This window comes from Megascapheus bottae, chromosome 20 (assembly GCF_031878675.1).
Source record: "Megascapheus bottae isolate mThoBot1 chromosome 20, mThoBot2.hap1, whole genome shotgun sequence".
Lineage (NCBI taxonomy): Eukaryota > Metazoa > Chordata > Mammalia > Rodentia > Geomyidae > Megascapheus > Megascapheus bottae.
The window spans coordinates 29,478,279-29,494,614 of record NC_143528.1 but is presented as its reverse complement, the minus strand read 5'-3'; the positions used below and the strand labels follow the sequence as shown (position 1 = coordinate 29,494,614).

The 16,336-nt window shown below is 37.1% G+C and overlaps 1 protein-coding gene across 4 annotated transcripts in view; it reads left to right on the top strand.

Moving 5' to 3' along the window:
- Nucleotides 1–16,064, top strand: part of Clcn3 (Cl-/H+ antiporter 3) — a 60,340-nt gene extending 44,276 nt beyond the window's left edge. For 2 of the 4 annotated variants that reach the window (XM_090354201.1, XM_090354202.1), the window contains 5 exons: nucleotides 1,382–1,568; nucleotides 4,012–4,410; nucleotides 8,578–8,794; nucleotides 13,880–13,955; nucleotides 15,542–16,064. In XM_090354201.1, the coding sequence (XP_090210327.1) occupies nucleotides 1,382–1,568; nucleotides 4,012–4,410; nucleotides 8,578–8,794; nucleotides 13,880–13,955; nucleotides 15,542–15,694 (1,032 nt within the window). In that variant the 3' untranslated portion in view covers nucleotides 15,695–16,064. The remainder of the gene's footprint in view (nucleotides 1–1,381; nucleotides 1,569–4,011; nucleotides 4,411–8,577; nucleotides 8,795–13,879; nucleotides 13,956–15,541) is intronic. The other 2 variants (XM_090354204.1, XM_090354205.1) reach the window with 1 other exon arrangement.
- Nucleotides 16,065–16,336: the final 272 nt, after the last annotated feature.

Sequence of the window (16,336 nt, the reverse complement as noted above, 5' to 3'; positions counted from 1 at the left end):
GAAGCAGATATTGACTTGTTATTGTTCATTAAGTTATTGAATCAGTAGTTCATGTTATAGTCAGTATTTGTTAGTGATAGTACTTTTTCTCAAATGTAAATTATGTGAAGAAATATGTTTCTTTCTTTGGAGTTAGAATGGTGGTGGATTTTTTTTGGAAGTAAAACTTTATTTTCTGTTGTCTTTATTAAGTCCAGTAAGTATCAAGAGCAAAATAATAAAAGAGCCTTGAAGTTTTATATATATATATATATATATATTTTTTTTTTTTTCTCATAGCAAATCAAGCTAAAGAAGCTGTTAAAGTTCCTTTGTCTATGGTCAGTTGGTTTTTGGCAAATTCTGTTGCTTCAACATCAGTACTACTTGGGATTGTAGTTATATAAGAAAGCCAGATTTGGTTGATGAACCTTTAAGTTCCAAAGTCTTGCTGAGAGATAACTGTTAAGGACATGCTCGGTGTTGTGTATCCCTTTCATGATGTGATGTGCTGCAATGTGCCATTGTTTCAGATTCAGAGCAGGTTAGGGCTATTGCTCTATCAGTAGTCTTTAATTTTGCTTAAGGCATTTACTATTCCTATTGCCTTCTTTAAATTTAAGTTAGTAAATGCTTTGCTCTGTTTTTGGTCAGTCATGGGGCTTGAATTCAGGGCCTGGGCGCTCTCCCTGAGCTTTTTCTTTCAAGGTTAGTGCTCTACCACTTCTAGTTTTCTGGTGGTTAATTGGAGTTGTGTCTCACAGACTTTTCTACCTCGTCAGACCAAGATTCTCAGATCTCAGTTTCCTGAGCTAGAATTGCACCCACTACCTGACAAATGTAACTGTCACCCCTCTATACATTTCCCTGGCAATACAAAATAATAATAATTACAGATGCAAGCTACCATCACTCAGCTGTTTTCTCTTTTTAATTGATATATATCCCACTCAATGTAAAGGAACTGATAAAGTTGCTCACTTATAAAGACTAGTATCTGATAATTTTGTTCTTTGTGAATATGTAAGAAGGATATCTTGTAGAACAAAATATAGTGCCTCAAACTAAATTGATTTCATTTTATGGGAACTACTTCATACTATTCCCTTTAGGACTTGGGAAAGTTTTGTTAGAGAGTAGCAATAGGGAAATCCCTAAGACAGAAGTTTGTATCACGTTTGATTTTTTTTTTCCTCCTTGGCATAGAGAATGTAGTTTGTTACTTGGAAGTGAATTCATGGAATTGCTAAGGTGCTGTTGAATAAGACTATCTCTGTTAGGCTTTTACTGTAACAAATATGAAAAGAGTCCAAAGGTTCTGAAGGAAATTGCTGTGTGTTGATAGGATTCAAGCAGCATTCTCGAGGCTCTGTGGCTCATGAGCATTTTGCTGTTGTCACAGGTTCCATCAGGGTTGTTCATCCCCAGCATGGCCATTGGCGCGATTGCAGGAAGGATCGTGGGGATTGCAGTGGAACAGCTTGCCTACTATCACCATGACTGGTTCATCTTCAAGGAGTGGTGTGAGGTCGGGGCTGACTGCATCACACCGGGCCTTTATGCGATGGTTGGTGCTGCTGCATGCTTAGGTAATATAACTGTGTCTGTTGTGTGTGGATGTTTGCAGATCTGAGTGGAAAGAACCAATGGTAGTGTGCTCATGCTTACTTGATGAGTGCCTTGGTGGAGGAGAATGTAAGATTGAGGGAGGAAATAACAGGAAAGAGGCAGTAGTCCTCTTACAGTTTTCATTTTGCCTGCCTGGGAACAAAAAATGAAGAGTAGTAGGCATATTGTCATAATGCTTAATGACAGAAACCATTTCCTTGTAGCATAGGCTTATTTTGAATCCTGACCAAAGAGATTTTTTGTTTTTCATTTAAAGGATCTTCATTATTTGCAATAATTATAAAATGATTCCTAACAAAGCTTCAGAATAGCTTTCAGAATAGCAGTAATTTATTGCCAACCTTATCAAAAGACTTATTTACTAGTCCTAGACCATCTAAGGCACATTTGAAGTCAGATGATAACTTATTTTGGTGAAAAGAAAATATTTGCACTAACTATGGAACTACTTATTGTCTTTTGCATGCAAAATACTTAGTTCTTTGTATTTAAAATGTTAGTTAGACTTTGATTGTAATAAAGTTGGTGTTTTGACTCTTTTGTTTGGTGAGTCAAATTTTTGCAGTTAGTGGTCATCAAGCGTAATGGCAATCGAAGATGAAGTAGCAAGTGCTCATTAATTATTGTTGTTCAACCAATATTGAGCAATATGTAATGATTGTAGAAAGTACTAAAAGAGTCTGTTGTCTAAAAAAAAGATTATAAAGTGGATCAAACTTTAATAGGGCCTAGAATTAATGGAGGTAAGATAAATTGGTATTGAAATTAGGAAGAAAGTCTTCAGGACCTGGACTAGCTTAGTGTGAAAATCCTGAGATAGGAACCCATGGGTGGATATCTTATAGAGGAAACCAGACTGGATGTGTTGACATTCTACATGTTGCAATAAAGTAAAGTGTTGAACCAGGAATAACCCCCTGCATTTTTAGGAAGAGAAATTGGAGTGAGAGTTTATCAGGTTAAGAAGAGGGAATTCATTTTAAGTGTGTGGCGTCTTTTGTGGCAATGGGTCATCTAAAGTCTCTACAATTGAAAAATAACATTAATGCAGTAGCAACATATGGCATGCACAATTTGAAATGTAGGACAAAGATAATAGTAAGTAGATGTGGCTAAGGTAGAAGAATTATTTGGACAAATCAGTTTTATTAAATTTTGTTTGGTGGGTATTGAACCCAGAAAGATGAATGCTAAAAAAATGCCTTAGCACTGAGCTACCCCTCTATCCTAGAAGAGATGATTTTCTATGGGGAATATTATTTACATTTTTAATAAAAATCATAAAATATTTTAACATTTCATTCATTTTGAAGAAAATTGAGAAGAGAGAAATGAAATGAATGTTCTACTCATGTAAGTTTAACTTGTAATTGGTCACAAATCAGATAGACCTGACATATGGGACCATATTTCCTTAAGAATGAGTACACTTTTATGAGAGTAAAATGAAGCTTTTGCTACAGCAGTACCTCAAACAGGCAACACTGTCATTGGTATGCTCTGATTTTCTTCGTTCTTTCTTTTTACTTATTATACTGGGGATTGAATTTAGAACCTCATGCTTGCAGGGAAATCACTTACCACATGAGTCATGCTACCAGCCCCTTTTTGCATTTGCTATTTTTGTGATAGGATTTAGTTTATGCCTGAGCTGCTTGTGTTGCTGAAGATGACAAGCACACACTACTGTGCCCAACCACTGGTTGAGATGAAGTCTTATGACCTATTATGCCTGGACAGGCCTTCAACGATGATGCCCCATCTCTGTTTCCTAAGTAGCTAGAATTATGGTCTTGAGTTCATAAGGATTCCAAAATAATTTTTTTGGCTAAGTTGACTTTTTTGGGAGGAGGGGGGTGGGTCATGGGGCTTGAACTCTGGCCTGGGCACTGTCCCTGAGCACTTCAGCTCAAAGCTACCACCCTACTCCTGGGCCTGGAGATTGTCCCTGAGCTCTTCTGCTCAAGGCTACCACCCTACCCCTGAGCCACAGCCCCACTTCCCATTTTCTAGTGATTAATGGAGGTAAGAGTCTCTCAGTCTTTAGTGCTGGGGCTGACTCTCAGATCCTCAGTTCTCAGCCTCCTGAGTAGCTAGGATTACAGGTGTGAGCCATTCCCTGGCTTAATGCTGAAGTAAACGACTTTCAAATGAAAATTTGAGGTAAACGATTTCAAAATATCCTGTAATGTTTTATAAACCAAGAAGATTTTTTTTTTCTGTAAATCTTATTAGAAGTACTGATTTTCATCCTGTCCGAGAAGAATGGAAGTTTTTGGTGGTAATGCTTTCCAGGCTCTATAATTCGTGTATTACCTGCCTAATATATACTCCAGGAACATATAGGGGTTAAGATCCTGTCTTTTCTGACCAGTGGTACTTTTTTCTGTTTTGTTTTTTCAGGTGGTGTGACAAGAATGACTGTCTCTCTGGTGGTTATTGTTTTTGAACTTACCGGAGGCTTGGAATATATTGTTCCTCTTATGGCCGCAGTAATGACCAGTAAATGGGTTGGAGATGCCTTTGGTAGAGAGGGCATTTATGAAGCACACATCCGATTAAATGGATACCCTTTCTTGGATGCAAAAGAAGAGTTCACTCATACTACTCTCGCTGCTGACGTCATGAGGCCTAGAAGGAATGACCCTCCCTTAGCTGTTCTCACGCAGGACAATATGACCGTGGATGATATAGAAAACATGATTAATGAAACCAGCTACAATGGCTTTCCTGTTATAATGTCAAAAGAATCTCAGAGATTGGTGGGATTTGCTCTCAGAAGAGACCTGACAATTGCAATAGGTATCTTTTAAATAATACCCATTCATGGGTGGGTGGGTGAGTGTAATATAATAATTTCTTTTTTGTTGTTGTTGTTTTTGGTGGGTCTTGGGGCTTGAACTCAGTTGGGGCACAGTCCCTAAGCATTTCAGCCCAAGGCTACTGCCCTGCTCTTTTTTTTTTTTCTTTTTGCTAGTCCTGGGCTTGGGCTCAGGGCCTGAGCACTGTCCTTGGACTTTCTCAAGGCTAGAGCTCTACCACTTGAGCCTCAGCACCACTTCCGGCTTTTTTCTATGTATGTTGTACCGAAGAATCAAACCCAGGTCTTCGTGCATGCTAGGCAAGCACTCTACCTAAGCCAAACTCCCGGCCCCAATATAATAATTTCTAAAGTGAAGTTTAATTGGTTAGAATTTTAAGGACAAGGAACATTTATGTCCCTTAGAAAGGAATTTATGCCTCAATGGATAGTTTTATATTTTTAGTGAAAGGATGTAGTTCTGCAATATTGATCAAGCCAGTGAGGTTTTAATCTTTTTTAACACAATCTACATCCTCTAACATGTGAATGATAGAGGGTAGGCGTGGGAGAGGGCTTGCTTTTTGTCTCCTCAGTTTCTTGTGCAGTACTCTTACCCAGAAAAATGTCAGGCAATTTAGTATGTCTCCAAATATCATTCTTTTCCATCTTATCCTGTAAGGCTACTGCAAAGGTTTCCAAAATAATGCTTTTGCCACTTGAAGAGGGAAGACTAGACACTCTATGGGGTTAGAGAGCATTTCTACTTTGTACTAAAAAGAAAGGAAAAGAATGATCCTAAAGAGAATGTTCCATGCAGATTTGGAAAATTTTTCAGACTAGTGATCCCATCATTCTAAAGGTTTTTGGGGGTAACTTAAGTTATCAAACTTGGCTATATTCAAATGTTTTAGCTTTCTGTCCATTGTCATGAAAGAACTTCACTGGTTATTTATCCCTTCTCTAGGATTTACAGGTAACCAGTCAGAAAAACTGGAAAGGTCAGAATTTGGGGGTTTAATAAAGTTTTAAAAGGCTAGGTTTTTAAAAGGTAAAGGAGATAATGTTAGAATGAAGTATAATTGGTATTCTTACTTTGTGTGAAGATATTTTTTTGCCAGTACTAGGACTTGAACTCAGACGTTGGGTTCATATTCAGCTTTTTATACTCTTAACTAGTGCTCTATCACTTGAACCACATCTCCATTCTCGGCTTTTTGCTAGTTATTTGGAGATAGGAATCTCTTAGATTTCTCTGCTCAAATCTTGATTCTCAAATCTCAGTAGCTAGGAGGAGTCTAGGTATGAGTTATTGTTGTCTCTTAAGAGATAAGATAATGAGATAGGAAATAGTGGCAGTTTAAAGGGTATGGGTGCTTTAGATATATAACACATCAAGACATGCCATCAGAAATTCTAGTCACATGACAGCTTTTTTTTTTTTTTGAGTGGGGGCAGTCCTGGGGCTTGCACCTAGAGCCTGGGTGCTGTCTTTGAGTTTTTTTTGCTCAAGAGTGGTTTACCACTTAAGCCATAGTTCTCCTTCTGGTCTTTTGATGGCTAATTAAAGATTTTAGTCTCCTGGACGTTTTTGTCCAAGTTGCCCTGAACCCCAGTCCTCAGATCTTAGCTTTCTGAGTAGCTAGATTTGCAGGCTGGAGCCATGCCAACGGCTACTTACTAACTTTTTGGACATACCTTAAATATCTGACAGCATATATTTAAAAAATATTATTTGTTTATTTTTATTGGGAAGTTAGGTCTGTATACTATTTTCTGTATATAAAATTGCATCATATTGTGTGTTTTTATACATGCATATAACTATGCTTTGTTGAAATATAAGAAATTCCTCTTTAAAATCTTTAAGATCTTTAAAATGCCAAGTTTAATAGCTTTTAGTAGCTTTTGTTTTTTTTTTCTTTAAAAGGTGTTTATTCATCATATACAAAATAAAGAGAACTTTATATATCACAAACATACACTATGTACAGCAATAAATACCAGGGGGGCTGGCCCAGCGTCGCCCCTCCTGGACAATAATTTAGTAATCAATGCTGTGCAGGGCACGGTAGGTACCATGGCCACTGACCACTGGGCAGGCCCCACACGGCTCTAGATTTTGGTTTTAAAGCAAAAATTTTCAAATTACTATGTCCAGATTGAGGTCTCAGACTATTTAGGGTTGTTTGAATAGGAAGCAATGAATTTTAAAAAAAAGTTTTATCATTAAATATTTATTTCATTGCTGAGTTTTCTGTCATTTTGTTGGTATTTTGGGGGCTAACAGTGAGTAAAAATATCATGTGTGCTACTTACTATTACATTTCACATTTTTTTAACTGTTTCCATTGAGTTATTGTAAGTTTTTTTCTTTAGAATTATAAATTATTTACACTCCTCATTGTAATTTTTTTACTCTTTTAAATTTGACTGTGTTTCTGGTAAATTAATTTACATACAAAAACTTGATACCTTTATTCCTCTACTCTTTCACACTTTTTGTGTCGCACTTCAATCATTGTGTCCTATGTACCCATCAACAGTACATGCTGTTAGAATTTACAGTACACCACTCAGGTGACAGGCACCAGTCATTAAATTCTCCTAATGGCCTAAAGAGCAATTTAGCATTTTAAAAAGAATCATGTACATATGAATGTTGTTAATGGGCATGCCCCCATCTCTCTCCACCAGTCCTTTGTCTTTGAACTCAGGGCTTAAGCACTGTCCTGAGCTTTTTTGCTCAAGGCTAGAACTCTACCATATGAGCCACAAGCTTTACATCCAGTTTATTTTTGGTGGTTAATTGGAGATAATTGTCTCATAGATTTCCCTGCCTAGGCTGACTTTGAACTGTAATCCTCAGATCTCAGCCTCCTGAGATTATAGGCTACCATTGCCAGCTACTCTCCCTCCCTCCCTCCCTCCCTCCCTCCCTCCCTCCCTCCCTCCCTCCTTTCCTCTCCCTCTTCCCCCCCCTCCTTTTCTTGTCCCCCAATACCATGATCATGCTTTTAAGGTGGCCATTAAGATCTTACTTGGTGCCTTAATGCAGGTATGTTACAACACTATTAAGAAGAGGTTAGAAGATGTAAAATGCATTATAGTATTCATTTGTGATGGTACTTTTTTTTGCCAGTCCTGGGGCTTGAACTCAGGGCCTGAGCGCTGTCCTTGGGCTTTTCCCAAGGCTAGAATTCTCCACTTGAATTAGCACCATTTCCAGCTTTTTTCTATGTATGTGGTGCTGAGGAATCAAACCCGGGTCTTCATGCATGGCACTCTACCACTAGGCCAAACTCCTGGCCCTATGATAGTAATTTTTACTTTTTAATCTACGTTATTTATTCTTCTTGTTTTTGTAGCAAAATTCAAGTTCCAAATATTTTCATTATAACAATAACTATACAGTCATGCTGTTTTGAATTAGTATTAACTCAAAATAGAAGCATAAATCAGAATGACTTTTTTTGCATGTTCTCTCTATTTTTGGGTTTTCTTTTCCTTCCTTTCTGTCTGCCCTTCCACTTCCTGGGTAGCACTTTCAAAGGTAGCTGGGGAAATAGCGGCAAGACAGACACACGGGGAGCCGACCACTCTAGAGAGGAGGACAAACTGACAGAAAGAAGCCTTACATATAAACGATCTAAAAAGTCAGTCTGTATCCATTATAAGCATAATTATAGTTTCAACCTCTCTGATGCTCATGAGTCATCTGCACAATTAGACTTTTAACATCAGAAAATAGAACCAACCATTACACTACACAGCATAGTCAAGTTAGGATGAAACTTTCTCAACTCCAATGTGGAATAAGGGACTTGGAGCATAAGCAGGCTTTATTCTGTGACGGATCCCAACAATAAACTGTGTTCCATATTCCCAGTGTGCTGTGTACCAAAATTAGAAAGTTGCTTAAGCTCCAAAAACAAAATTGTCACATTAGGTAGTTATGCACCTTATTTACAATAAGATTCTTGATTATTGGTAGATTCTAATTCAGTGAAACAGAAGAGATTACCAGATAGCTTTTCTGTTGATTGCATTCTTGGTTAAGGAAAAAGTGAAAGGAGATAGATACATTTATCTCCAAATAAGCCACTTTGCAAAAGAATAAAAATCTATCCATTGCAATTTTTTTTCCATCTTCTCTATTTCCTTTTCAGAAAGCGCCAGAAAAAAACAAGAAGGTATTGTTGGCAGTTCCCGTGTGTGCTTTGCACAGCACACCCCTTCTCTTCCAGCAGAAAGCCCTCGGCCACTGAAACTTCGAAGCATCCTGGACATGAGCCCTTTCACAGTGACAGACCACACCCCCATGGAGATTGTGGTGGACATCTTCCGAAAGTTGGGTCTGAGGCAGTGCCTTGTAACTCACAACGGGTAAGTGTGACACCTCCTCCAAAGCCAGTTCACTAGCCAGAGTTTAACTTTTCTAATGCTTTTTTTTTTTTTTTTTTTAAATGGAAAGGAGAGTCAGTTTCCAAGGGAGAAAGTTTGTGATTCAGTATGGAGAGAGAGGAAGATGTCCAGTATCCATTGTTTGCCAAAGCATAAAGTAGCTTTGTCAAGAATGCTGTACTTCAAAGTTGGAAAAGAGAAGAAGAAGGATCTCCAATATGTGCAGCTTGTTAAAATTAGAAAGAAAACAAACACACGTTTACAAGACTATCTCAGTGGAAGACAGTGGGCACAGTGGGGTAGTTCTTTCACCCCAGCTATGATGGGAAGTATGAAATAGGCCCATTCGGGTCCCTGTGCGGGACTGGCTAGAAAGCAACACCCTGTCTCAAAATAACCAGTGCAATAAAAGTCTGTCGGCATGGCCCAGCAGCAGAACACTTTCCCAGCAAACGTGAAGCTCTGAGTTCAAATACTGCTATCACCAAAAAAAAAAAAATTCCCTTCAACACTTCAATACATGCTTCAACTCTTTTTGTTTACCATCCTTCATCCACAAATATTATACATAAACTGTTAATGACAAATAGGCATTTAGACCCCTTATCTGTCAAATTTCTGTTCTTTATTGAGATTTTTAATTTTTCAATTTATTTTATCATTTAATTTTGAGTTAAGATCTTACTGCTTCATCCTTCTGAATGCTGGGGCTATGGATATGTGCCACCACACTTAGCCTCTTATTGGAATTGTTTTTGTGCCATTCTTGGGGCTTGACCTCAGGGACTGTTCACTGTCCCTGAGCCTTTTTGTCAGCACTCTACCATTTGAGCCACAGTTCCTCCTTCAGCTTTTTGGTGGTTAATTGGAGGTAAGAATCTTGTGGACTACCCTGACCATGCTGGTTTGCAACCGTGATTCTCAGATATCAGCCTCCTGAGTAACTAGGATTACAGGCATGAGCCACTAGTGCCCAGCTTGACATGTGTATTTCTGTAAAACAGCAGAAAGCTGGAGAATTAAATCCACATAGTGTTTTTCTCTGTGCTAAATAAAATAACTTTAGGATTATGAAATAAATCATTGAAACATAGATCTTAAGGTCAGGAACTTGAAAATTATTAGGTATCAGATACTCATAACAGAAGAAATGTGTGCAGTAAGCATTACTATGATTCTTCATTTACTTTTTGTTTAAAAATAGTATTATCAGAAGTGGCACTGTGGCTCAAGTCAAAGAGTGCTAGCCTTGAGCTGCAGAGCTCAGTGGCAGTGCCCAAACCCAGAGTTCAAGCCCCATGACCAATTCCCCGCCCCCCCCCAAAAAATAGTATCAAACTTTGTTATTTAAATACTAAGTTAAGAAAATTGAGGGTGGTGTTGGAAATAATGGGGAGAATGATAAAAAGGGTGACATTGGTTAAAATACATTGCATTTATAAACTGATTGGTCGAATGTTGATTCCCTTACACACTACTTAAATCCAACTATATTTTTTAAAAGTCCTTTTAAATATTAAATAGAATATATAGCTTCTTTTGTCTGCCTGTTGATCTATGTCTATCTTTGTATCTGTCTATACTGTCCACCTATTTGTCTTGAGGTAGTAGGGCTTGAACTCAGAGCTTTGCATTTGCCAGACGAATATTGTACCTCTTTTTGCTTTTAATTTTTTTTTAAATTTTTTATTGTTGGGGTAATGTATGGGGGGGTTACAGTTACATTTGCCAGGTAGTAGGTTTATTACTTCTCACACATTGATACCCTTTCTCATGTTTTTGTTTCCATTTCCCTCCCTCTATCCCCTCCCAATCATTGTTTCCCCCCCTTCCCTTTGCTTTAATTATTTTTCAAATAGATTCTTGGGTTTACACCAAGATCAGCCTTAACAGAGATCTCCTATTTATGCTTCCATATAGCTAGAGTGACAGGCATATGTCGTGGCAGCTCTTTATGGGTTAAGATGGAGCCTCCTCACTAATTTTTGCCTGGGCTGGCCTGAAACCACAATCCTCCAAATCTTCTCTTCCCAACTAAATTGCATTTGTGAGCCTTTATACTTAGTCTCTTACTTTCTTTAATAGTCCAATTGGAACCTAAATTGAATTTTGACAGCTATTATGTGCTTTGAGTTCTCTGTACCGGGGAAATTTTGTCTTTTTCTGTACTCACAGATTAAATGTTATTCCTTAAGTAATGATAACTGTGACCATAAAACTACTATGTAGGCTAATTTTCATATTTCACCTTGCTGTTTATTTCCCTGGATTTTGATAGTACAAATACTAGAAAAGAAACTAGAAATGAAGGACTGTCCAAGCACTGGATGGTGGCTCTCACATAATCCCTACTCAGGAGGCTGAGATCTGAGAATCTAGGTTTAAATCAAGCCAGCTTGGAAGACAAATCTACTAGACTTTTATCGTCAATTAACCAGAAAAAGCCAGAAGTAGTGGTTGTGGCTCAAATGAGGGTGCTGGCTGGGAATGGTGTGAGAAGAGGAGTAAAATGATGATGTCATAGTTTAGCAAGAAGAGAGATAGCTCATTAAAATTCTGTCTGCTGCAGCTGGTTTTGTATGAAAAGTGGGGATGCTTCCACGTGACTAAGCTTGGCCGTTTTTCCTTATTTTGGTCCTTCCCAGAAAACAATATATACACGGGAAGGAAAGTGAACATTTGGAGAGGAAGTTCAAATCTAGAAAATAAATGAATGGTTTTCAGTGAAGAGCATGAAGTCTGTTTAGCTTTAGTGTTTTTAAGTTTATACCAGGACCTCAGAGAAGAAAATAGCAGGGGAAGCAGACACACGGATCTTAAAGGCAAATAGGTTGGGGGGAGAATAGTTAGGTCATAGAAAAATTGATGTTACATTATAAAGATACCAGTTAAATATTGATAAACATTTTATATTGTAATTTAGTAGTTTTTCAAAATGTTTTGATTTTGGCAGAACCAGTAGGATGCTAGTAAGAGTTACTCAAAGCTTTTAACACCGTATGAGTTTGAAAAGTTTGAATTAATTATGGTTGAAAATACTTTTTGAACTTGTGAGAACATTAAAAATGTTGGCCAGGTAACAGCAATATAGCTTTCTAAACTCACTTGAAAATGCAACTCTTTTTTGATGGAGTGAAGTGGGTGGAAGTCATGGGATAGTGTTTCTTGGAACTTAACTTTGGGGAACACTAGTTTAGGTCTTACTAACTCTGATCCTATTACTATTGTATTTTTAGCAAGCCTCCTTTCCCCAGTAGCAAATTATTCGTAATTAAGTCACATTTAGCAAATGTTTGGGTTTTTTTGTATTCCCTAAAGTTAATAAAGCAGCACTGAACCTGGCCTTGTTAACCTCTAGTCAATCTCTGTTGTGAACTAAAGAAACTGAATTTCTCCTGTTTTTTTTTTTTTTTTTTTTTTTTTTTAAGGAAATAGTTAATGAAGTGATTACTTTGTAAAGCCTCTACATTTTACCACTTAGACCTTATAAATTTATAATTTTCCTCATGTTTTCAAAGCTTACTATAAGTGATGTTAACTAAATCATTCTACTTAGAAAAGCATGTCTAAGTAGTGTTACTGTGTTGAAATAATTGCCAAGATTTTCATATTTCTTATCTCCAACTGTAACTCTGAGTGAATTGCCAACAGGGTTTTGTTTTTGTTGGTTGTTTTTTTTTTGTAACCTCAGCTACTTAAGTTGAATGTCTATTTAGTTACTGAAAGTTTCTTATATGTAGTATAGTTTCTGAGTTTGGAGGGTGGGTGTTATTCCTGTGACATGGAAACTTTTCATTTATGGATTGGTCTGTTATTTGAGAACCTAGTAAGAGAACATAGGTAGAGAACCTATGTTTTTGCCATTTTGATCCTCAGTCCCCCCTCCTCTGGCTATCACCTTAAGGTACTGTTCTACAAGAGATGTAGGTGTATTTGGCCACCTGCTTTGAAAGCCCTGATGATATTCTTGAGGAACTCAGAATATTCAAAGGCAGTTTAACAGGGAAGTTGAATTATCCAGATCACCAAGGAAATGTCTGATTATCCTGAAGGATGTTTTAGAAGAATTTATCTTTTTCCCCCCAGAATTGAGTCTTTTCAGTTTTTTTTCTTAATTACTTTGCATTGCTTTATAGTGTAGCTGCAGTTGAATTTATTAATTTCTGTAATGAAGCCAGTAACCAGACATAGATTTAATAGTTTCAGGTATTCTTAATATGAGAATTTATGACTATTGCTTTTGACAAGTTCAGAATTTAGAAAACAATGTTTTTTGGTTTTGTTTTGTTTTGTTTTTGCCAGTCCTGGGCTTGAGCTCAGGGCCTGAGTACTGTCCTTGGGCTTTCTCAAGGCTAGAGCTCTACCACTTGAACCTCAGCAACACTTCTGGCTTTTTTCTATGTATGTGGTGCCGAGGAATTGAACCCGGGTCTTCGTGCATGCTAGGCAAGCACTCTACCACTAGGCCAAACTCCCGGCCCACAATGTATTTTTTAAGGAAAGAAATGGTGGCTTCTGCTCATAAATGTGTTTTGTAAATGCCATTCACTTCCTGATATTTAGACATTTTGTTGTATTAATTTATTTCAAATTAATTTTTGTTGTATGAATTTAATTCAAAATAATGTGAATACAAGTTAAGCTTTCCTTCAATCTTAAAGTAGATTCAAATGATATAGCTGTTGTGACAACTTAGAAATTAGAAAAAACATGTTCCCCTAAGCAAACATTGGATACTAACTTTTAAATTTCAGAGGTTCAGAGCTGTGTATCATTACTAAATTTCTTTTACACTTTGTGTTATAGTCATCTTCATTCAGAACTTTCTGATTTCTAAGATTCTTATTTTTTTTAATTTGAAAAGAATACCTGCCAATATTCCTGTTGAGGTCAGTTGAGTATATGTCTAGGGAACCTAGAGTTTAAAAATCATTTTTATTTTTCTAACATTCATGACAAGCATTCTTATGTTTATGTTTTTGTTTTCTCTCATTCTTTTATCATTATTATTGGAACCTCATTTGATTTAATTTCTCACACAGTTATTAGCATAATAATCTGTTTCAGGATTGTCTTGGGGATCATCACAAAGAAGAACATTTTAGAGCATCTCGAGCAACTAAAGCAGCACGTGGACCCCTTGGTGATTAGATGTATCAGATCTCCTAACTAGACACCTTAGAAGTCAGGAGGCATGAAACTTGTGAACTGTTCAGTTCTCTCCCAGATACCTGCTGAACAACAACAAAAAAATTTTACCACGCTGCCAGTTATATTTGTGTTTGATCAGATGTCTGTGAGATCTATTTAGAAAATTCCATTCATAGAAAGTGAGCAAAAGTTAACATCTCATCACAATTTAAGAATTACAAAAGTTTGGTGGTTGAATGAGGAAATGTTGAACATGCTTAAGTATAAAATTGTGACAGATCTGTCTAACCTAGCATATTCACCGGTCTCAGAAGACTCCTGACTGGTTAATAATGTCTGTTGTTCTATCACCCCCAACCCATTTTTCTTTTTTGCTTCCTAATCTGTGGTTTTCTTGTGGTAAACCTAAGCTCTAAGTGATCTTAACTGAGCTTAGCAACTAGAATTGCAGACAATTAGATTTTTAATGGGCACACTAACTAGAGCATTATATATGTATATATCTGTGATTGTGACATTGGTACTGTTTCTGCTATTCCCTGCATATTTTCAAAGTCAGAATGTGTGTCCTGCCATTTCATGTTTGTGCCCCTTTTGTATGTCCCTCTAGAAGGCCATAAGCAGCTTTGGGGTCAAATTTATTTGTACTAACAGGTTTTATGTCTTAGTGGTTACATGACTACAGATAAATTTTGATTTATCTTACCATATAACAAAAAATGTCTGGCTTTAGTGATTAGTGCCTGAAATTAATTTGGCCCTGCAATTGTTACACCTAAATGAAACCTACCCCATTTGCTTAAGTACACAATTGATTATGTGTTGCTATTGTATGCTAATATTTCACAAGTGTTTCATGCATCCTTATTTATAAAACTACTAACCAGAATAATATAGTAGCTACTCATTCATTCTGCTTCCTGCTTTACTTATAATAATTGTTTTCTTACATGTTTTTAATGTAACCATTAATAACTAAGAATTTCATGAAAGCACTATGTCTTTTGGGGTAGGACAAAATAAGAAAAAAGCATTAAGTATACTAGAAATCTGCATTGCATTACAATTTATTCTTAGGGTTCTGAAGTTTAGGAATGACATTTTGTGTTGATTATATATATATGTGTGAATTGTATGCTTTTATGAATATTCTGCATACAACTGGAGAATCCTTAAATTATTTCTGAAGAGTTGGTTAATTTTGGTTAAACAAAATGAATTGAAGGGATTGAATTTTATTATTTTTTTAATGTTAGGAGTGAAATGGGATTGATATCACTCTGAATCCATACGTCATCCTAGTTTTTGTTGCTTTTTTTTTGTTGGCATACATTAACGCAAAATAACTCATTTAATGAGGTATTCAGTCCTCAGTGGAAAGGACACTCTTGAGTGACCATAATAGTTTTTGTATCAAAGAATAGCTTCTGGATAATTTCATTTTCTTTACTAATAGAAAATACAAAATCAGACTGCTTGCTTTGCTCTATTCCTGTCAACAAAAAGGATTTTGCTATAGATATAGCTTCTCTTTTTCTTTTCTCATTTTAACAGCACCTTTCTGTTTATCCCTTTCAGACGCCTCCTTGGCATTATAACAAAAAAAGATATCCTACGTCATATGGCCCAGACAGCAAACCAAGATCCCGCTTCAATAATGTTCAACTGAACCTCGTAGATGAAGAGAGAGAAGAAGAGGAAGTTCATTTGTTGAATAGCACAACTCTTTAGCATTGGGGAGTCATTCACATGTTTTTCTTCTTAAAACAAAAAGGAAATATTAGGGCCAAGATTGCAACGTAGTTTGCAAATAATGCTCGTGTAATGGAGGAATTATCCGGGGCCAGAAAGAAGAGAGTGCGCCTGTTGTTCTGCACTGGATGTGTTCAAGACAACGTGCCATGAGGTTGCTGGCCTGAGCCTCAACGGAGAAGATGACCTCAGAGTCCATGAGCACCTGGCCTGTTAATCCAACATCTCAAAGACGTGTTCTCAGTCCCTATTTCTAGAGGGATTACTTTGAATTGAGCCATCGATAAGACTGCAAGGTCTTGCCCCCTCCCCCCCTTTTTAATCTAAACTGTTCTGTTTAATTCATGAATTGTGTAGTTAAGCATTACCTTTCTACATTCCGGAAGAGCTTTTCTCTCTCCCTCTCCCTCTCCCTCTCCCTCTCCCTCTCCCTCTCCTCTCTCTCTCTCTCTCTCTCTCTCTCTCTCTCTCTCTCTCTCTCTCTCTCTCTCCTGAGCGTAACAAATCCTCTTTTAAATTGGTGTACCCTTTTGAAGCAGTCCTTTCTCATATTGAGATGTACTGTGATTATACAGAGGTTTTATCACAAGAAGGGTGTGTTTCTTGTGCCAGCCATGTAGT